Below are 21324 nucleotides of genomic sequence, written 5' to 3' on the forward strand. Positions count from 1 at the left end.
GAGCCGGGAAATCCCTTTGGTAGCCGAGCAAATCAACGAGCATCTGTGAGCATAGCAATAATGAATGCTACACATCGTGCCAGCAGTGTGCAAAATCACAATGTAGTGTTCCCAAACTATCAAAAAGAATCGTCCAAGCATATCTCCATGATCAAGCAGGGTCGTTTCCCAAGCATCACAAGTAGGATCGTTCCCAAACACGCATAATTTCGTCCAAAACATCACATCATATCAGAACAGTGTTCACAAGCGCCATATAAATCCCGTCCAAGCACATCCCCATGATCACAAACATAAACACCACCAATGTTCACCACATACAAAGTGTTAGTTTTTTTAAAAAAAAATTTAAAAATAAATAAAAACAACGCAACGTTTCCATTTAGTGATAGGGCAGCAATTTGCCACAAGGCAATTCCCTAAGAATATCTCCTTTTTTTTTTCTCCCTAATTCCTCTTTAGATCCCCTTCTCACCAGCAACGGAAAGCTCCAGCCCACCAAGCAAACTTCCCGACCAAGCTATCCCAGACAAAAAGGATATTAAAAAGAAACCCCACCGAACCGATTCACCCAGGGTATTCATATGACGCCGAGAGAAACCAAATTGAGCGAAGGGGAGAGAGAAGGTGGGTGTGGACGAGATTACTCCTCCACGATGTCGGCGTCCGCCGGCTGGTAAAAGTACCGAGTGTGGTTTCGGCGAGGCTGGGCACAGCTCCGGTCGGGAGCCCGCCGCTGGGTCGGCGCGAAGGCCGGGTTGGGGTTGTACGCCTGGTGATGGCGGGTCGGGGTGTTGTTGGTGATGACCGGCCAAGCGCTCATCATGCCAGGAGGGGTGTGTCCCGGGGGGTGGACCGGGAAGCTCTGGGCAAAGCTGGGCGACACAGTCGCCGGGTGGACAGGCATGCCGCTCATGCCAACCGCAGCGCCATCGCCGGGGATGTACGGCATTGGGGGCATGGCGGGGCCCGCGTAGCGCTGGTAATGCTGGGGCTCGTGGTGGTGGATGGGCATCTGGTGGCCCTGGTAGCCCTGGTGGTCCTGGTAGCCCTGGTGGTCCTGGTAGCCCTGGTGGCCCTGGTAGCCCTGGTGGCCCTGGTCGTATCCAGAAGGGTCGTTATTGTTATAGCGGGCCAAAGCATTGGCTGTGCTGTTGGGGCCATTGTAGATCTGGCCCGTGAAATTACCACGACGAATCGCGACTTGGTCATCGTGGTGAGGCTGAGTCTTGTTGACCTCAGTTAGCTCATTCTTGCCGATGTAGCGGGTCGCAAGACGGGTCTTGGCTACCTTTGACTGCTTGCGCTGAACAGTCAAATGCTGGCCACGGAGGACCATGCCATCACGGTTGTTGATGGCATAAGTCGGCGTCTCCATCTTGTCGAACTCGACAAAGCAAAACTGGCGAGCAAGAGCACCTTGATTCACAGTCAGTTTGATGTTCAAGAGCGACTCGATATGATGGACTCACCTTCTTGGTTATGGCGCTGCACCATGTTCACCTTGATGACCTCGCCAACATCGGAAAAGATCTCAAACATCTCCTCCTCGGTGGCGTCAAGAGGAAGGCCGCCAACGTAGATGGAGCGGCGATCGAGATCGTACTGACGGAGAAATTCTGTGTCACGATCAATGTTGCTCTTGGCAGCACGCTTGCGGACATCGAACATGTCGATGTAGTAGTCAGGGAACAGGGCAACGGCCTTGTGAGTCGTCGTCAGTAAGTAAAGTAAAAGCCCGGATGGACAGTCAAAGAACAGGCCTACCATGCTGAATGTTTTCTTCGAGTTGAAGCTGGAGTACTCAACCAAAACGGAAGAGGGCAAATCCATGCGCTCGCAAGTGTCGTCATCAACAACCTCAATGCTGCTGACCGTTCCGAAAGTCTCCATGATCTTGCGAGCCTCATCAATCAGAATCTCGCTGCAGTCGCGCTTGTAAATGATGAAAGATCCTTTTGACCGTCAGGTCAGCAATCACGAGCAACTCCGTGCCCAACGGGATCGGAACTTACGGTTGGACTTGACCATTTCAGTGCGGCAGGGGCGGCCAAAAATGGGGACGCCGCGACCTCTCTCGATCGCATCCTTGGCCTCCTCCTCCGTCGTGTATTGGACGAAAGCAAACGGCAAGTTGTTGTGATCACGGCGGATCTTGACAAACACAGTGCCAAAGCGACTGAAGGCGCGCGTAACAGCGGCCTCAAGAGCGACATCGTCGCGGGGCTCAGCCAGACTGCAAACCCATCAACGTCAGAAAAGATGTCCAGATTGCAATGTGCTGAAGTTGGGGTGCGCAGAACCTACTTGGCGACGAAGACACACGCGGTGGACGGGTAGACGTCCTGGGGGTCAATCTCAGCGCTGTTGCCAGAATCGCTGACAGACATGGCCCAAGAAACAGAGCGAGAGGCAGAGAGGGATCCAACAGAGTCGCCAGCGACCTCGACAGCCCAGGAGACTGAGCGGCGATCGGTGGGAGAGGTCGACGCAGTGGCCTCGGCGGCAGCAGACCTGGTGGAGGTCTCAAGGACCTCGTCATCCTCCTTCAAGGCGGCGGACGGACTACATATTGGTGACAGGTGTTAGTCCATTGCGTTGGTTGTTTTTGGGAGAGGAAGAGGAGGGTGAGCTGTGGGGAAGGGGTAAATAAATAGAGGGAAGACCCCTTTTTTTCTCCGCAACTCTGATCTCATCATCGGTTACGCACACCTCTCAAAGAAAGGTTAAACCAAACCGGTGTAGGAGATGAGATGGAAAGTCGGACAGAGACCCAAGGAAATGAAGGTGTAGCAACGGAAAGTGCGAGGAATTTCGAAACGGCATTTGAAACCATTATGTTTCTCGCTGGCTCAGGACTCCTGAAGAAAACCAAGTATTTTCCTGCGGAATCTATTCTGGAAAACCCAAAGGATTCAGAGGTATAAACCTAGGCTATTAAAAAGCCCGGCTCTAAGCCTGCTATGGAGAGGGAAATGCACCAATGTTTGGAAAGACAGATATAACTGATGACAAAGACCAGAAACACCCTACTATCTCTCTCACCAAGGGTGTGTCTGGGATGGGAAGGTAGTGATACTCCTGTTGGGAGTTTCGTTTAATTCTCCCGCCCATTTTATTTACCAAATAACCGAGTAAATATCGGTAACTCGGCAAACAGGATGGTGGAATCATCTTACAAAACCCAACTAGTGATTGCTCGAAAGAGCAAGACTCACTTAAGCCAGTTGAAAGAGCGAGAAGAGTGGATCTGGAGATGGGATGGAAGAAGGCGAAGACTTACACAATGGGAGAGCCCAACTCGACGGCATCATCGTTGGCCTCGACCTTGCAAGCAGCACTGGAAGATGTCAGTACATTGACCAACAACAAAACAAAACAAGGAAGAAAGGAAGACTTCACTCGACATGTTGCCAACACAGCCGATGTCCAATGTGCGAAGGGTATGGGGTGCGAGGAACGGAAGGAAGACGTCGACGATGCCAGGCCCACAAATCCGGAAAGAGTATCCGACTGCGAGGCCCACCAACGCCAGGGCCGAACTTGAAGGGGTGAAAGGGGAATAAAACGCCGAGACTGAGAGGGCAAATCCAAGCGGACAAGATCGAAAACGTACAGGCAGGCAGCGAGCGACTCCATGGCGGGAGAGGAGGCGGCGGAAAAAACTATCACAAAAGAAGTCAGCCTCACAGATCATTGGTGTCGACGGAACAGGTCTCTTCACTTACTCAGCTCATCGGAGCCGGTAACGGACGAGGGCTCGCTGGCCGAGCGGGAACGGCCAGAGGCGACAGGGCTGCTGTCGACGCCAACGACAGCTTCCTCGGACCAGGTCACCGAGGGCGAGGACATCTTGAGTTCGAGTTTGTTCTGAAGACACTTTGTTAGCGACTGGTCAATTTGGATGAAGCGATGATGAACAGTTCATGAAGGGTGAAGAAGATGATGGATGGATGGGGTGGCTGACAGCAAATGGTGGTCGATGATGGTTGAGAGTGCTCAAGAGGGTCGAGGACGAGGTGATTGTTCGAAGGAAAGGGAAGAAAGGGAAGAAAGGGAAGGACGGCAGCAATGAAGCAGGGAAGAAAGAAGGTTGCAAACGAAGTTGACCCAATCGATTTACAAAGCTAGGTGGTGAGTAGCCAGAATCGTCAGGCCGCTGAGATCAACCAGTCACCTTGGCCAGAGTCGTCAGGCCACAACCACCTCAGCCAGAGCCGTGAGGCCGTGGCGACTGCTAGTCGGGCGTGGAGGCCAAAAGATGAGGTCGTAGATGGAGGTGGTTATGAGAAAAGAAAGCCATCGGAGGAAAAATGCTTACTGGTTGTTACTTCGATCGAAATATCGAATAAGGAATGGTGAGGGAGTTGAGGAGGGTATCATCCAAGGAAGAAGTGGGAGGATGATGGAGAGAGAAGAAGAGAGAGAGCAGGAAGATTTGAACTAAATAAAATAAGGGTATGATGTCGTCGACAGGTCTTGGCAGTGCGGTCTGTGGGTAGGATATCGTCGACAGTCTCGGCACTGCCGTCTGTGTGTATGGTGTTATCAATAGGTCTCGACACTGTAGTCTATGGGGAGGATGTCGTTGTCAGTCTCGGCACTGTGGTCTGTGGGTATGGATGTTGTTGACAGGTCTCGACACTGCCGTCTGTGGGCAGGATCTCGTCGCTGTGTCTCGACACTGCGGCCTGTTGGGGTATGAACACGAGATGCCTGACGGGAGTGTAGCCTCCAAAACAAGGTGTTCGACCTGTGCAAAGAGGAAGTACGCATTATCAAGGCTCTTAGGTCAAGGCCTTTGGTTCAAGTATCTGTATTACTTAGCGGTAACGGGTCATGGTAAAGCAGCTATTAGATCTCAAAGCAGAGAAGACTACTGGCACTAGCCAGGCAGAATACTACGCTTTGGGAGAGGAGATGATGGGGTAAGCCAACTGGCGACTGTCTGCTGGATGAGATGACTCATTATCAAGCAAGCACTCGATTTGAAGGCAGGAAGAGAGCAAATATTCTTCTTCTCGGTATTTTCAAGGGTCTTCAGAGGTATTATTGGAGCCAGGTTTGAGTTTTCATAATGTTAGGTACGGTGATTTTGAGAAAGTGTTGTTCCTGGAAAGGGATAGAAGAAAGTGAAGCCTTTGTGCTCGTTGATATCTCATTGAGTCGCTCTCATGACTAAGGAATCACATTCACGAGTTGTTCAGGGCCCTGGGTCATATCAAGAGCTTTTTAAAACACAGGAGGTATCTTCTAACAAGTGAGAAAGACTCGCACCAAGTCTAGAAAGGTCGTGTGATGAGACGAAAGGAAGACAAAGTGGGAGAGAGATCTTCTGGGCGTGGGAAAAAGAATAGCTTGGACGAAGTGAAGGGGGCAGTGGGACAGAAGATAGTGCGGCAAGGTGGCAGAAGAGTCTCGTGAATACGGAAGAGGAAGGCTGACACTGCTTTAGAGAGAAGATTGTGGGTGTGATTTTGCTGAAGGACAGGCCAGCATCAACCATCGATTATCAAAGCAACAACACCATGCTCTACATACTGTGCAGATACCATAGGGGTGTGAAAATCCCGTAAAAATTCCGCAACTTTCTTGTTTACCATAAGCTTGTTGACGACATCATCCTCCACATGATAGGCTGGTTGCAAGGGAGCATTGAAAAGTCCGTAAAAAAGCCGCAACTTCTTGCGAACGGTAAATCACAAGATGAGCTCCGTTGACCTCTTTCTTGTTGTCTCCATGCCATAATGCGCAGGGTCTCTATTTCTGTCTTGGTAGATATGCTTGAGAGTTGAAGAAGCTCAAATCCTGACACTTTCTTGCATATCATCTTAAGACTTCGGTTCTCGGTAAATTGAACCCAAGGCATCTCTCTTTGCTGGGCCTGACGATGTCATGCCCACTACAGTGGACGAGCGCCAGGGGAGGATGAAATTCCTGTGGGGAATTCGCGACTTCCGGTGCTTCATTAGACAACTTATTGGCGATGTCATTCTTCAAATAATAGGCGGGTAGCATAAGAGATTGCAAAGTCTGCGAAAACTCCGCAACTTCCTTATTTACGGCACTTCAACAATGAGGCCGTTGACGATGTCATCCTCGGAAAAGTAGGCGGGTAGTATGGGAGCGTGAAAAAGTCTGCGTAAAGTCCGCAACTTCCTTATATACAGTGCTTCATAAAAAATATTGTTGATGATGTCGGTGATGATGTCGGTGATGATGTTGTTTGTGTGTTGTACTCGACATAGTAGGCGGGTGTCAGGGGGGCAGGAAGAATCCGTAAAAACTCCGAATCTCCTTATGTGCGAGGCTTGATATCAGGGCAACATCATCCTCAGCATACTTGGCGAGTACTATAGAAGTAGGATGAGAGAATTCACATCTTTGTAGCTTTATTAAGTACCAGGCTCCAGACAGCAAGTTCATGAGAATATCACACTCATTATAATGGGTGGGTACCATAAGAAAAAGGTGCAAAGAAAAGAACACCGCTTCCTGAAAATAACACATACTGCTTCTAATCTAGGACTAGGCCACTTAGGGAGTGTGTTAGGGACGATAATAACCATGAAGATACCTAACTTCATCACCTCTTGACCTCGGACATGGGGAAAGATCATTGTCAATTTAATCGGCTAGGCGCACAAAAGGCGGGGAGGATGATGATGCCACAAGGGGACGCATGGGGAGGCTCATGAGGCAAGGGATGGCTCTCACGGGGCACTCGGAGGAAAGAAAGGTATACCATCATTGTAATTTTTTTTCTTTTTTTCAATTTTTTTTTCATTTACCTTTCCTATCCTATCTTTCCTTTCTAACTATTCTTTTCGCTTTCGGTTATAACTAGGGCTTGTATATATACCTCTCGGTATTTCAAATTCTAATCTTTATGGGTATTATATTTTACTAAATAAATCGCGAATTTGTGAACGAATTAAGTTAAGGCTTAGGATTAAAGTTATGCATTTGATATATAGAGGGATTTTATTACCTCTACCTTTATTACTATGGCGATGATATGAAAAATTAAAAGGCTGGAATAGGCTATAGAAATTACCGCTAGCTATCATTACGGGTCTGCCTATACCTATCCCTAGAGAGTTTTTCATAAGATCGTTACTACTACGCAGCGATGGCCCTCGGCCAATAAACGTGACACACACATACACACACACGCGCGCACAAAAGGCGTGCGAACCAGATCGCGGTGGGAATCATCGGAGTAAGGCAAACTAAAGAAAGCCAAAACTTCTTCAGGTGCAGAACCCTATGGAGGAGGAGATCGTTGTCATATCGCGCAGCTGGGACAAAGAAAGCTCTCCAAGAACAATGAGACGAGAACCATAAAATGACATTGAAAAGCCTTGAAACATCAGCAACTTTCCCAAGAAACAGACTTCCCACAACAGTACGCTAGATTACTATGTGTAAGGTAAGGGCAAGATGACGATGTGCAAGGCAAGGTTATGCAATCTTTTGAGATGGGCAATTTAGCTTGCTTTAATAGAGAACCAAGAGACATCCAGCACTCCACTCTCTTGAATGGAATACATTCGATGAATCTTTACTCTTCAGCAAGAGGTAAAGAGATAAAAGAGGCATTGCGATATGAATTGTCAGCGTGATAGCGTAACATGAACATAGGTGTGCAGAATGAAAGGGCTTGGGAGATTGCCAAAAATGGCCCCAGTTGTGAGGCTTTCTTTGCAGAAATAGGGACAGGGCTTCTTGAATGAGGGAGAGCTGAAAGATCACATCTGCCCAGCAGTTCGCTGCCTACCGAACAGAGGCATCTGTCACAAGACAGGCAACCCCTGTCCTCATAGTGGAGAGATGGGTCCGGGGATTGAACCTTAAATCAACGACCTTTGAAAGACCCCGGGACTGAAATGTGCAGAACACACCATCTTCCATCTTCCATCTACCAGGTAAGCTATGGATGACCTGACGCTTTTGCTAAAGAGGATGACGGCATACAGACCGGAAGTCTGGGCAGACTGACACCGATCATGGCCTCAAAGTCATTAGACAGTTGATGCAACAACAATAGATAGAATTGAAAGAGGCAAGGCCTGGAAAGCAGGGATGTGGTGGTGTTCTTCTCTTGCCCGTTTCGACTGCTTTCATGCTGCAGGACATGCTGGTTTTTCAAACACCCACTTTCTTTGATTTTCGAAATTGGAGAACAGCAGAAGCAAGCGTATCTAGGTAAGCACATTTTCACAATCATGCCGACTGGGGGTTGATTTGCATTTGATTCCATCCTTTTGACAACAGTTGGTGATAAAGCAGGTATGCACGTGATCTGCACCTGAGGCGCATGTCGCAGGAGCTCAACGTCGCAAAGCGGCGAGGCTGAAAGTATTCCGGGTACACAGCTGCATATCCTCCATTTGAACCAAGAAAGCATCCAATAGAAATCGGGTGCAACAAGTCACAATGGAGGTCAGATGTAGGGCAAATGCTACACAGGGACTCAGATGTTGCACCTTTTTGCCGCTGAAAGAAGATCGGCGCACCGCTGCAGTGTGTGCCTCTGTAGGTACTGGCCTGTATTACCCATCCCTCTGCATTTGCTTGAAGTAGTATTGACACTTCGTCCGAGCATACACTATTTACGACAGCCTTGCCACGATCTATGCTAGAAATTCTACATAAAGGCTTATTAAACTATGGAGTTTTGATCAAGGTACGAATCGAACATCTGGCATTTATGCCGAAGGGTGCGCCAAGAACTAGCGGGAAAACAATTTTAAAAATGACGGCCGTTTCTTACGACGATCGGGCAACATACTTCCAGTAGGCGGTGAATTCCTTAAGATGGTAAATGCTCGGACGATGCCAGTTTCACAACACTACCTACATGAAGCCAGCGGGAAGTCCATATCACACAGCAGCCAATCACGCACACACACAAAACCACAGCGCCCGACAACTTGGGTCCAAAGACGTTATGCCTTGGCAGTGCAGTTGAACCAATCATCGTTGAGTGTCTGAAGAGGTGTATACGGGTACCGTACCCGCGTTTTGATATCTCGCTCTCAGGTTACACACACTTTGATGGATTCCATGCCAAGAGAAGCTGGCGTGGAAGCTGTGAGGCGTGATACAAACTAAGCAAAGCACAAAATTAGGCTAATCCTGCAGTGATGGTGCCGGAGCCATCATCCGCTTACAGTGGTGCTTTGATGATGAGAATGCATAGCCGGTATATCTGGAGCTTATGTCACAGTATCAACTCTGTTTAAGAGTTGGAGTGTATTGACGATGCTTTTTCAAGGCTTAAGGTGATCTTCTTCTTCGGACTGAGGTCAAGCCCAACGTGTCGGGTGTCTCCTGCATTTCTCTAGTAAGGCAAGCAGCCTTTTGCATTGTTTGAAGCAGTCCCCGACATTTGCCTGTGTCTCTTTACAGAATTTATGAATGTATTCTGCCCGTTCATTGGGTATACCAACTAAGGAACCGTCTGCTTCTAAGAGTAGGGAGTTGGTGGACCAGCGGACATGTAGTGAGAGTCCTACAAAAGGTGGAAAGCAATCAATTTCGTCCGAACAGATCTTTAAAAATGCAGATGTCTCTGTTTGGAAAACAAAACTTAGGTACTCTGAAAGTGAAGCTCATCGCCTCCAGTTATGGGCAGTACAAGGATATTGTTGACCATTGAAGGCTTGATGGAAAAGAAAAGAGTCAGGGGACAGAGTAGGGCATAGACCAACCCTCTACCCACAGACTTGCATATAACTATTTTATGCGAATAGTTCTTATAAGGGCTTCATATAAAGATTGACTTGGTTGCCTGATGAACACCTGTCTGACGCTCTGTCGCGAGATATTTAGGATGTGAACGCAGGAGTACTTGGCCGAAAAGACCATCGCTTCATCTCTCCTTTCTCTCGTAAAAACAGATAATACGATCTTGTTTAAATCACGAGTCTCCATATATTTAATGGATTGGTATATCGAAACCTTCTGAAAAGGTTGCTCACCATCCATTCAAGGACAGAAACTTGGAGTCGAGCCAGGCTATCCCGAGAGCAGGCCAGATTGGAGCTCTGTCAAAAACACCAAAATGTGACGAGATCAAAACAGAATAGTGTTGGCACGACACCGGGTGCTTTTTGGTGCTGGTGCCGCAGTGTTTGAGGAGAAGAATGTGAAGACGTTGGGTTTGATGATGGTCTGGGTTAGGGTTGAGCACAAGCAGGGACTTGGCGCAAGAGCCCCACGTGAAAACCAAATCCGAAGCTATATGACCACCCCACTGGCGTCCCGCGCTCTGATTGCTCTGATGACGTCCTGTAAAACCCAGCAATTCAGAGCTCCAATCCCCAGAATTGGACCTCTGGAAGCCGTTGCGCCGCATGGAACATTGAGGTGCACCTCCACTCCCCGACCACCACACCCTCAGCTACCGCCATTGCGATAATGCGCATAGAAGTTTGAGCCAACCGGGCTCTTTGCGCATAGTCAACACCACCGGCGAACATCGAGCCATTGTTGCCCGCACCTGGCCCTCGATATCTCGAAGCTCCCGACCCTTGTTATACATAGCCCAAAGTCTACAGTGGCGAGCTAGACAATCGCCCACCATGCAGACCACACGAGTCCTCCGCTACAAAGGCTTCTGGGGCCGAAGCATGGACGAGCTCAAGCGTCTTTCCAACATCGGTACCTTAACCCCCTCCAACCTCCCCTCTCCCACATCATCACTAACCTCCCCTCCCTTCCCCCCCCCCCACCCCAGCCATAAAAATGGAAGGTGTCACCGGCCCCCAAGGTCCCCGCGAACTCTTCGACTTCCGCACCCCCTCCTCCATCGAAGACTGCAAAGTCATGTCCGACGACGAAATCGGCGGCCTCTCCACCTCCCACCTCGACTGGATCGTCGCCCCCCCAGCCGGCTCTGTCCCCGCCTCCCAGCTCCCATCGCCCAACTCCCCCGGCTACGCCAAATTCTACGGCAACATCTCTACCCACCTCCCAGCCGACCGACCAGATATCAAACGAACGGGGTATGCCGCGTTTCGAACACAAGACCGGCCGCGTAATCTCTTTACCAGAGGACTGTGGGACATCGATCCGTACATCTACCTCGCATTGCGAGTCAAATCAGACGGGAGGAGTTACTTTGTCAATGTGCAGACAGAATCGATTGTGCCGACGGATCTACATCAGCACAGATTGTTTGTCAAGAAGCCCGGAGAGTGGGAGACGGTGTTGATCAAGTGGAACAATTTCGTCAGGACGAACCACGGGTTTGTGGTAGAGCCGCAGACGGAGATCTTGAGGCAAAAGGTCAAGAGCATTGGGGTGGGGTTGACGGATAGGATACCGGGGCCGTTTGAGCTTTGTATTGAGAGGATGTGGGCGACGAATGACGAGAGCGATGCGGATCAGGTGGTGGATGCTTCTGCTGCCGTTGCTGCGCCGGAACAGGAGGCGCCGGTGGTGGAGACGAAACAAGAGGGGGATTTGAAGACGAAGAGGGGGGAGAAGGTTGCTTGGGGGAGTCGGTAGTGTGTGCTGAGAGAAGAGGGGGATGCGAGATGGCGATAAGAGATGTGTCAATATACTGAATTTGTCATGGGCACAGTATGGAGAATGGGAACGGGCAAAAAGCTGATTCTACCAAATTAAGGGAACATGAAGGCAGTGTGAGACGGGAACGGCTCGGTTCATATGTTGACCGACATGTACATAAAAATCTCGAGCCAGCACTTCGCAAGACGAATATGCACTTTCCAATCTTGCCATCCGAAGTCAAATGTCATGTCGGGTATCATCAATCTCGTCGATTATTCATAGCCACTTCCCAAGGAAGCCTTTCTACACAAGATACAAACAAGAAATCATCGCCATCCACTCACTGTCTCTCCCAAGTTGATGTTGAACAGTACTCCTTTGCTCCATGCAACCAACCGATTCCTCCAAAACAAATCAGATTTGGCCTCACCCAAACGACGCCCAGTATATGCAGAACCTCGATGTGCAAAAAAACACACAAAAAACACACAAAAAACACACAAGAAAAGCACAAGAAAAGCACAGGAAAAGCACAAGAAAAGAAGAAGAAAAAAGAGAAGAGAAAAGAAAAAAAACAAGAAAAGAAAAAAGAAAACACCCAGAAACCCCGCTACCGTGCACTCGTCGTGTTCAAAGCCCCATGACCACACCCGTTACTCCAAATCCATATCCGAATTGCTGTGGCTCTTCCCCCTATCCCATTCCCTCTGCTCACCCTTCTTGGTGTACTTGACCGAGTCAAACATGTCCTTTTCACTTTCCTTGCCCCCCCTTTCCCACTTTTTGATCTGTTCCTCTGTGAACCCGGCAGCCCGCAGTCTGTCAGCACCCTGTTGCTTCCACTTCTGCCTGTCACGGAACAACTCCACAGCCGAGTCCCAGGTGTTGCTGCTGGACGTGTCCTGCTTAAGGATGTCATCCAGCGGCACATCGTTCTTCGGATCGTAGTCCTCCGCAAACCGGCTATCCATCGCCGCGGCGCCCCTTCTAGGAGCACCGGCGCCTCTTCCTCGGACACGAACTGGCGGTTCCGACATTTGAGAGGGAGGTGCTGGGCCTATCAGCTCGTCCAGGGGATCGGAGTCCTCTTCGTCCACATGGCGATGCGGCCTGGAATGCCGACTGGACCGTGATTGATCTTTCTCGTCACGCTCGTCATGTTCGTGTCGCCTATGTGAATGAGAGCCACAGTCTCTACCGCCCTTCCCTGACCTCCTTCCATGCGGCCTGGAGTGATGGCGAAGGCTGTCCTCCGGCTCGCTGCTGAGGGGGGAGCGATCCCGGTGTCGTCGCTCTCTGCGTTCTCTGTGCCCAGGAGAGCGGGACCGTGACCTTTCGTGCCGTCGGTGATGTGAGCGCTTTGTGTCGTCGTCAACCCTTCGGTGGGACCGTTCGCGATCTTTCTCGTCGCCATGCTTGGACTCGCGACTCTGGGAAGGCTCAGTCTTGGTTAAGGCCGAGTGGCGGTCTTTTCTGTCACTCCTCCTTTCCTTGGTGCTGTCTCGATCGCTTTTGGTATGGCTACTCTCGCCTCCTTTGCGACCCTGCAAAATGGAAGATATAGCCCCAAGTTGGCGGCGCCGAATGTCAGACTTGGTGGGGTTGAGTCGCTGTCGCTTCCTCTCTTCGACCTCGGTATGGTGGTTGAGCCGGGCTTGGGCTTCAGCGGCTTCCTTTGCAAGGAGGGCCTTGTTGTGATTCGCAGTCTCCTTTATTATGCGCCCGAGAAAATTGGTATTGGGCTTCGCCTTGTTCGCCGGCCTGGTCGTTGGGCGTACAGTCAGCATGGGTGGTCCTGATGAGATGGCCATGACGATGGAGGTTGCGGTGAAACATACTTGGAAGATCGGAAAGCTTCGAGACCGACTGACGAGTATTTGATGGAGGCATCGCTGGCTTCCTTTGCCAACAAGCCCGCCACATAGTCATCTGTGAGTAAGGTATCGTTTGCCATGTTTGCCGTGTGTTCAACCTTTCCAGAATGCGAAAAGCGGACGAAGGCCATCCACCAGAGTGGGAAGGAAATAAAGAATAGAGGGCGCAAACCCTAACAAAACAGCATTACTGATGAAGAGTAAGGCGGAAGGGAATTTTGAGGTGGTCGGTTGGCGGAGCAGGTTGCTGAGCCTCCTCGCGCATTTGGAGTTCACTGGGTGGTGTGTGCCAGACCGATCAGCTGCGGCTCAGCCAGTTGTGATCCTTATCAGGCACTTATCGCATATATTTCTTTTATCTTATCAGTCCTGCCTTGGCAACGGCATCAAACATCGTTTCTTATGCAACACCCCTTCAACCACCAGCTTTGATTTGGCCTTCTGGCCTATAAACAATGGAAGATATGTGAAAAATGAACATACACTCTCGCTATCTTACAAATGCCATCTCATCAAGACGTTATTCTACTTCGGCTCCAACATGATCTCACCACAAGGCAATCCCCACGCAAAACCGAACAGGGGTTTGAAACTCAGGTTCAATGGAACGTACTGTCATAGCCCTGCTAAACTTGAACTGCGGGTAGGTAGCATCAGGGGACCTGTGATGCGAGGCGAATCGCCCACAAAGGTCCAGCAGCAGCGGCAACTCTGAGAGCTCTGTTTGCGGAACAAGAGAACAAACCCCGGATTCTCCAACAAAGCATGCATCGATTTCTTGATCAATGGATTGCTGCCATCGAGAACCAAAAGGTTCATGGTCAAAGATACTTGCCCCACCTCGCACGCACTAGCTAAAGCTGAACCCCTCTGGCCAGTCTACTGCCCAGCCCCTCAATTAGCCCCAAGACCCCAGCCAGAGTGCCAAAGGGCGGCGGGCAGCCAGCACCAGCACGGGCCAGTGCAGTAGCAAAGCAATCCATTCCATCCACAATTCTCCAGCTTGATGAATGGTGCAGCGCACCAGACTGTGAAGACGACAATGGCCGCCGTGCAGGTCGAGGCCGATGCGATCGGCGGCGAGTTGCGCCTGATCCGAGATGCTCTGAGAGACTATCTCGACGATAAGATCCTTCTGCACAACCGCAAAGTCAAAGGCCCGACAACAAAAGGCGGACGGGAGTTTATGGAAGACATCTTGGGCCGTCTCGACCGAGTGTCCACAGGTGTCGATAAGCAGCTCTCATCACACAACACGCCTCCGCCGGCCAGAGGCCCCGATACTCCGGTATCTTACAACTCACCAGCTTCCCATCCAGTTTTGCCACCGAACGGCCTACCAGATGATGGACCGCTGAGAAACCAGGCACAGGCATCCTCACGACAGCCTTCACAAGCTCTCGCGCCATCACTATCGCAACCCCCTCCGCCTCAGGCCAATGGGAGCGGCAGCCTCGCTCCTGTCCACCATGCGGGACACCCATCTGGAGCCTCACGGGTACTCGAACCTCCGGCTGTGTCGGTGGAAGTACCCTCTAAGCCGAATACACCACCGACCCATAACTCAGAGCCTGCATCACCATCACCTGCCTTGGTCAATCAGCATCCTCATCAGTCACAACAGCCACAGCCAGACTTCACCCCTCGGAGTCCATTGAGCCCTCAAAGTCAGACGGAGAGTAAGGATCAAGGTCAGACTGAGACACATTCGCGAGGCAAAGCTCAGGCCAGCAAGAGTCAGACGCCACAGGACCGAGGCATCACGTTGTCAAACGGAGCCGTCTATCATGAACCCATCGTACAGCCACACGAGGCCTCACCCCTCTTTGACTGCATGTACCAGGATGTCAACGACTTGAACGAGGAGCTCTTCGAACAGTACTCAAATCACCCCGTCGTCAAGGACAGGGGGTATTTCAAGCTCCAGGTCAGGGAGTTGCCTCCGCTTCAGGTACGAAAGGTTGAGCGCCCGAGCAAAGACCACGCAACCTCGTTCCGCTATCTGGCCGACAAGCAGGGACTAGTCAAGGTCGACACGGGCAAGAAGAAACGGTTCACGCCTCCGCATCTTCCATTTCCTGTTTCGGCAAAGACGCAGTGGACTTTACAGGAACAAAAGGAGCTCTGGAACACCTCGGCGGCGAACCCTCCCAAGGGCACACGGGGTTACATCATTGGCAACCCGCTGTTCGATGACATCGAGCTCCATCCTGGCAACAGGCTCAAATCGAGAGGCCGGACCATTCTCGAAGGCATCAACACACAATATGTGTACTTCAATTTGGAAGGACTAACTATCACCACTATGCATCGAGAAGATGCCCATGTGAGGTCGGAGAATCTCCTCCGGTCAGGCCAGCACAAGTTCTGGTGCTTTGTCAAGCCAGCCTTCTCAGACAGGTTGGAGGAGAGGATGGCGGCCGCGTATCCCGAGATGCGCCGATGCTCGCAGGCCGTCCGTCATCTCAGTCGCCACATCCCACCAGCCAAACTGGATGAATGGGGCATCGAGTACACTCTCGATTACTGCATCCCCGGCCAAGCGGTGGTCACAGAACCTGGGACGTACCATCAGGTACTGAACCTGGGTCCCAACTATGCTCTGGCGGTCAATGTTGAGTACATGTCATCCCCCGAGGACCCTCCGAACTACCGTTTCTGCGACAGGAACTGCCCCGATCCGTTTGCCATGAAGGCTACCGACTTTGGCATATACGGTGATCTCAATTGCCTGGCGGCGCAGGAGGAACAAGCCAGGCTCTCTGGAGAGAGGCCAGACCAAGAGGAACAGGCCAGGATGGCAGCACGGTCGTCCATGTTTCAATCTGCCCCAGAGCAGCGGTTACCACCATCTCACTCACCCCTAGCTGCACCCCAACTGACGCAATCTGTCACCCCGCCGCCAGAGCATAGCTCCTCTGCCGTCTGTGAGCCATCTCAATCCGGCTTGGTGCGGCCGGAAGCACTTGTACAACGCCGCGAGCCGTCAAGCCAGCCGTTGGCGGAGCCCAAGGTGCATACGTTTCAAGGTTTCCAGCCTCCGCGAGAGAGCAGTCTCGGCTCGGTCCTTCGGTTACCGTCAGAGGCGGGGATGGTGACTCCGTCTCAAACGGTTAAGCAACCCGACCCATCGCCACAGCCCCCAGCGGCCCCGCCGCCGGTAGCCGTTGAACCTGCCACAACGACATCGGAGCCACGTCGATCACAACCTCCATCCGAATCAGCTCCTGGGTGGGATAATGCCGTGTTCCGCGCAGAACAACAAGACCTAGCACCTCGCTCACAGCTCCTGCGCCATCCAAACACTTTCCTAGACGCCTCTGGACAACCCTTCCAGACCACCCATCAGGCTGCCCCTTTCTCACATCATCATAACCTCCCCTTGCTCCCTCCACCGCGACAAGCAAGCTCAGAGCCGCTTCGGAAAACCGCAAGGCTTGTTCATAACAGAAGACCTGCACCGACGGAACCGCTATCCCCTCGCTCGGCAAAGAGACAGCGCGTGATGGAGTACTTGCGTTTTGAGGATCCCTTCGGGGTAGATCCGGAGCCAGAGATGCCTCCGAGCTACTTCACTCATGCCAGTTCAAGTCTTGCAACGCTACTTCGCTCATGTCAAGATGACGTGTACAACAACATTCAGCCGCAGCAGGTGTCTGGAAGACCTGGCTTTGACCGGCTGGCGCGGCTCATCAGTGACTGGAGACGTTGTGTGCGAGAACAGAACCCGACGCCGTCGGGCTTAGACCTTGTCACCAACCTCGACCGCGTTGCCGGGGAGGAGCCTGAGCTGAACACGTTTCTTGGTCGGTTCTGCAAAATGAAGCTCGCAGAATGGCTCGATGCCAAAGCTGAAGAGCAGGAACGAGCTAGGCCGGCCTTCCAGCCGGCACAGCAAGATGCTACTGATCTCTTGCTCCAGGAGCTTGGCTGGGCCGAAGCTGAGAGGCACACGCTGAACGATTACATCCGAGAGGGCAAGTGCTGGAAGACAATCTGCGGAGCCTACGGCGGCCTTCTCTGCGTCATTCCACCCGATCCAGCCTTTCAGCAGCTGGCTCTCTTTCAGGACCAGGTGCTGATGTTTCACCATCAGCTCAACGACCCGTTCCTTCGCGCTATGTGCGCCGTGGGCAAGACCCTACAAGGCTGCATCTGGGAGAGCCGCGAACTGCCCGCCTTTGTTTTCGAGTCTGAAGACACCATTGCCCTCTCGACCGAGGAGCTGGGGCCGATGCTCAAGCAGTACAAATACATCACGGCCAACGTCTTCAACCCTCATGCGCTATACGAATGGCCAAAGCCAGTGGGCTGGAAGGCGTCCTGGCAGTGGCCGGTGGACCCGACAGCTGTGCTCCATGAGAAGTGGTGCAACGTCTGTAAGAAGAAGAAGTCATGTCGTTGTCACGCCAGGTTTGTACCAGCCATCCCACGGGTGTCGATTGACGGGAGCAAGGGCAGCGGGGTGCGTGTTATGGGAATGTTTAGAGCTAATGACATCATCGGCGAGATGCTGGGCGAGCTGGTGCCTCCCGGAGCGATCCCTAATCGGGAGTGGACGATGGAGTTTCGGCGTCCGGATCTTGACGATGTTGTCGTGGCTGAGCTCTACTCCAAGGAGCAGGGCAACTGGGCGCGGGTTGTGAGGCATTCCGCCCATCCTTCCTGCGAGATTTCCATCAGGAAGATGGAAGGCAAGTGGAGGATGCTGATTGTTGCCAGCAGGCAGCTGTTTGACGGTGAAGAGATAACTGTCAAGTACGGTCGTGGGTATCACAGGAACCAGGCCTATGGCATTGTTGAAGGGTTCTGAGCGCGGTTTTTTAACATTTGTCAGGGACATGTTATGGTCAACAACATCGAAGGCGTGAGTGTATAAAAGGTCTAGGATTGGGAACAAGGGCGGTGGTGGAAGCGGTGGTGGAAGCGGAGTAGCGGTGTCGTTTGTGTGGCTTTTCTTTCCGTGTTGGTATCCTTCGCGCATAATACTTTCAAGGGGTCGTTTTTATCTGCAAGAAAGGGAAGGAATGGGATTGGTGGATTGGTTTTCTGCCGGAAGGGTTGTAGGCGGGCAATTGCTTTGCTACACTGTATTTGTTTCTGCCTGCTTGTCGTTCAACGGCACATACACGACTTTGCATTGTCTTCTCGTTGCTTTTGTTACAGTTGCTGCTGCCCTGTCATGGCTACGTAACGTAAAAAGACAGGTGATGTTTGTAGGGGGGGGGGATTTTTATCTATGGGTTTCCTTACGGGTCAAATGTAGGTAGTTATGGGTTAGGTTTGGAAGCGCTAGGTAACGAGGTATTATGTTAGTATCCAGCGCTTGTCTTTCTGTTTGTTCTCAGGAGGAGGAAGGCAGTGAACATAAATTTGGAAGTCCGTGTCTAGACTTGCATTACCACACGCAACCATCAAGGGACTCGCCCTATTTTGTCCACAAGTTTCTTCCCCCAAGCCACCAGGCAAACCTCACACAAGCCACCAGGCCACCAAGCCACCAAGCCACCAAGCCACTCGGTCCATCCACCAGTCCTTCTCACCGCACAACGACCGGACCACTTCCGACGGAGAGAGCCGTTCGGATTGTGAGCTATCACATACATACATACATACATACATACATACATACATACAATGCAGCCCATCGAGATCTTGGGAGGTGCGAGGGGGACACACTAATTGTCTCCGGGCCAGGAGATGTAGCAAGAGGCATCATGTTTCAGCGGGGACCTTGTCATGACGGTAGGTGTGATTTACTACGTATTAGGGGTCAATCGGTTTTGTGGAGGAGGAAGAAAAGTTCCATTGCGAGAGAGGAAAAAAATGAAAAAAAAAAAGGAAAGAAAAAAAGGAAAGAAAAAAAGAGAGAAAAAAGGAAGGAAAAAAAGAAGAAAAAGAAAAAGAAAAAAAAAAAGAAAGAAAGAAACGCCTAAACTACCTAACCTAGTGTGTCATTTTGCCATTGCCTTCTTGTCCCTAGCAGAATTTGCCCCTGTTGTTTTACCTGCTTGCGATTCCGGTGACCCCCAGCTTGAGAAAAGGAAACACCATTTATTTTTATTTTTTTTGGTTAAACCGAACAGAAAGGAAGTTAAAGAAGAGAGGGTGATAAAGAGATGTCGAGCATGAGGGGGGTGGGTTGTGTGCATGTTGGGGGATATATTTTTGTCTGGTTGCTGATATGTGCCGTGTGCGGAGAGGTTTGGGCATCGGAAGGCTATGTATGGCAAGGTGTCTCATAAAGACTGACTTTGGACGTGCGTGGGCTCTCTACATGGTCTGCTCGCAACGGTGTCAGAGGATAAGCAAAGGTGGATGTGATCGAGAGAGTAAGCCTACCTGAGAATACTGAACCTGCTGCTGCTGTTGAGCAGCCTGGAACATCCCGGCATAAGCCATCTGAAATTGCTGCTGCTGGTATACCCATTGCGCTTGAGCCTGTGCCTGGGCTTGAGCCTGGGCAGCTTCGTTCGATGCCGGTTGTTGTGCCTGAGGACCATAGTAGGCCGGCATCTGCGGGAATCCCCAGTATGGCATACCGGCTACCATACCTGGCTGGACGGGCTGGAAGTACGGCTGAGGAATGGATGGGACAGCGTAGAGATGCGGTTGAGACCAGGCTGCTTGTTGTAGTTGAAAAGCTGCTTGGGCTTCTAGAGAGATAGGGCTTTGTTGTTGTTGTTGTTGTTGTTGCTGCTGCTGTTGCGGGTGTGACCAGGCTTGTAGTTGACCTTGAAGTGCTTGTTGAGAATAATACCCCGAGTGGGCTGGTTGAGGTTGTGCCGCATGAGCTACTTGAGGCTGCCCATGATACAGGGCAACTTGAGCCTGGTTACCCCAGGTTGCTGTCATCGAGGTGACTGGCTGTTGTTGGGGGTTCAGTTGCGCCTGAAGGTGCTGGTGTTGGGGGTGTTGCTGCGGTTGTGGCTGTCCCATCCAGCTGACTACCCCATACGGCCCCGGCTGCATCATGGCCCCGGCATTGCGAGGAACTGCTGCGGCTTGGTACCCCCAAGCTGCTGACTCCAACGTGTAGTTACGTGCCGGTGCCGGCACACCAGGGGGTTTATTGAGAGCCAGCGCATCTTCGTGGGTAACGATCAAGACCCGATCACGGTCGAACGGCTTGACTATCTGCACGGCTCCTGTACCACCAGTTCTGTATCCAGGGTCATCGACCTTGATGGGACGACCCCTGTAGTAAGTAATTGCCAGCGTTCCTGCCCGAAACTGGTCAGCATGCGTTCTCTTTCTCGGCTCAACAGGAGAGGCCTTACTCTTGCAATTCTCGAAGTGGCTAAAACCGATAATCCGCACCCAGCCCTTGTTCTTCTGTTCGCCCTGGATGCCAACAAAGACCTCTGACTTCTTATGAAGTAGAGAAAACACAAAGTTACGAAATTCTCGAGCGTCGGTTTGGTCAGGCAGCTTTCAAAGGTCAGTTAGGATTCACATGGAAAGGGGGGCCAAGAAGAAAGAAGACTTGCATTAGAAACGAGAATGTAGAAAGGTCCACCAGCTGGGTCACCGGCTCGAACCCATACCGGAGGGGGATCAGCTGGAGAAGAGACTGCCATTGCGGGACCAAAACAGGCAGATATCACCAGCCAAAAAGTGCGAACAAAGACTACAGCGAGAGAGAAGATGGAGGAGACGGGTCCTGGGCAGTCGGCCCCTCCCCCAACTTTTAGTACTCGACCCTCATACAGGGTGGTCCCTAGGGCAAACTGAGACAAACTGTAGTGCGCAGCAAGCCACAACTCTGGAGCAGTCGGACTCGATTCCCCAAAATGACTTTCTTTTTTCTGTGACTTGCTCGCATGGGGTTGGGGGTGTGGTCTTTGATATGGACCGTGCTTCTCGAGACAGAGGATAGGGGGCGCCCAAGTGATCCCCCAATTAGATCTTCACCCACAACCTTTTG

The 21324-nt window shown here is 51.4% G+C and overlaps 5 protein-coding genes across 5 annotated transcripts; 2 read left to right on the forward strand and 3 right to left on the reverse strand.

The window, feature by feature from the left end:
- Nucleotides 1–643: 643 nt before the first annotated feature.
- QC762_120430 (uncharacterized protein) lies at nucleotides 644–4582 on the reverse strand (the record flags this gene model as incomplete). Its single annotated transcript, XM_062886480.1, has 8 exons — nucleotides 4322–4582; nucleotides 3729–3870; nucleotides 3617–3665; nucleotides 2308–2565; nucleotides 2016–2236; nucleotides 1473–1955; nucleotides 1205–1419; nucleotides 644–1033 (listed from the first exon to the last, which is right to left on the reverse strand). Exons 2-8 carry the CDS (start codon nucleotides 3850–3852, stop codon nucleotides 644–646), a joined length of 1740 nt encoding a protein of 579 aa, XP_062749570.1. The 5' UTR covers nucleotides 3853–3870; nucleotides 4322–4582.
- Nucleotides 4583–10306: 5724 nt separating this feature from the next.
- QC762_120440 (uncharacterized protein) lies at nucleotides 10307–11569 on the forward strand. Its single transcript, XM_062886481.1, has 2 exons — nucleotides 10307–10668; nucleotides 10745–11569. Exons 1-2 carry the CDS (start codon nucleotides 10590–10592, stop codon nucleotides 11515–11517), a joined length of 852 nt encoding a protein of 283 aa, XP_062749571.1. The 5' UTR covers nucleotides 10307–10589; the 3' UTR covers nucleotides 11518–11569.
- Nucleotides 11570–12097: 528 nt separating this feature from the next.
- On the reverse strand, nucleotides 12098–13683 carry QC762_120450 (uncharacterized protein). Its single transcript, XM_062886482.1, has 2 exons — nucleotides 13362–13683; nucleotides 12098–13284 (listed from the first exon to the last, which is right to left on the reverse strand). Exons 1-2 carry the CDS (start codon nucleotides 13526–13528, stop codon nucleotides 12177–12179), a joined length of 1275 nt encoding a protein of 424 aa, XP_062749572.1. The 5' UTR covers nucleotides 13529–13683; the 3' UTR covers nucleotides 12098–12176.
- Nucleotides 13684–14403: 720 nt separating this feature from the next.
- On the forward strand, nucleotides 14404–18210 carry QC762_120460 (uncharacterized protein; the record flags this gene model as incomplete). Its single annotated transcript, XM_062886483.1, has 1 exon — nucleotides 14404–18210. The coding sequence occupies one exon, from the start codon at nucleotides 14404–14406 to the stop codon at nucleotides 18208–18210; it is 3807 nt and encodes a 1268-aa protein (XP_062749573.1).
- A 1484-nt stretch (nucleotides 18211–19694) lies between these two features.
- Nucleotides 19695–20977, reverse strand: QC762_120470 (uncharacterized protein; the record flags this gene model as incomplete). Its single annotated transcript, XM_062886484.1, has 3 exons — nucleotides 19695–20620; nucleotides 20678–20828; nucleotides 20888–20977. The coding sequence occupies 3 exons, from the start codon at nucleotides 20975–20977 to the stop codon at nucleotides 19695–19697; spliced, it is 1167 nt and encodes a 388-aa protein (XP_062749574.1).
- Between the last annotated feature and the right edge of the window lie 347 nt (nucleotides 20978–21324).

This window comes from Podospora pseudocomata (genome assembly GCF_035222375.1).
Source record: "Podospora pseudocomata strain CBS 415.72m chromosome 1 map unlocalized CBS415.72m_1, whole genome shotgun sequence".
Taxonomy (NCBI): Eukaryota; Fungi; Ascomycota; class Sordariomycetes; order Sordariales; family Podosporaceae; genus Podospora; species Podospora pseudocomata.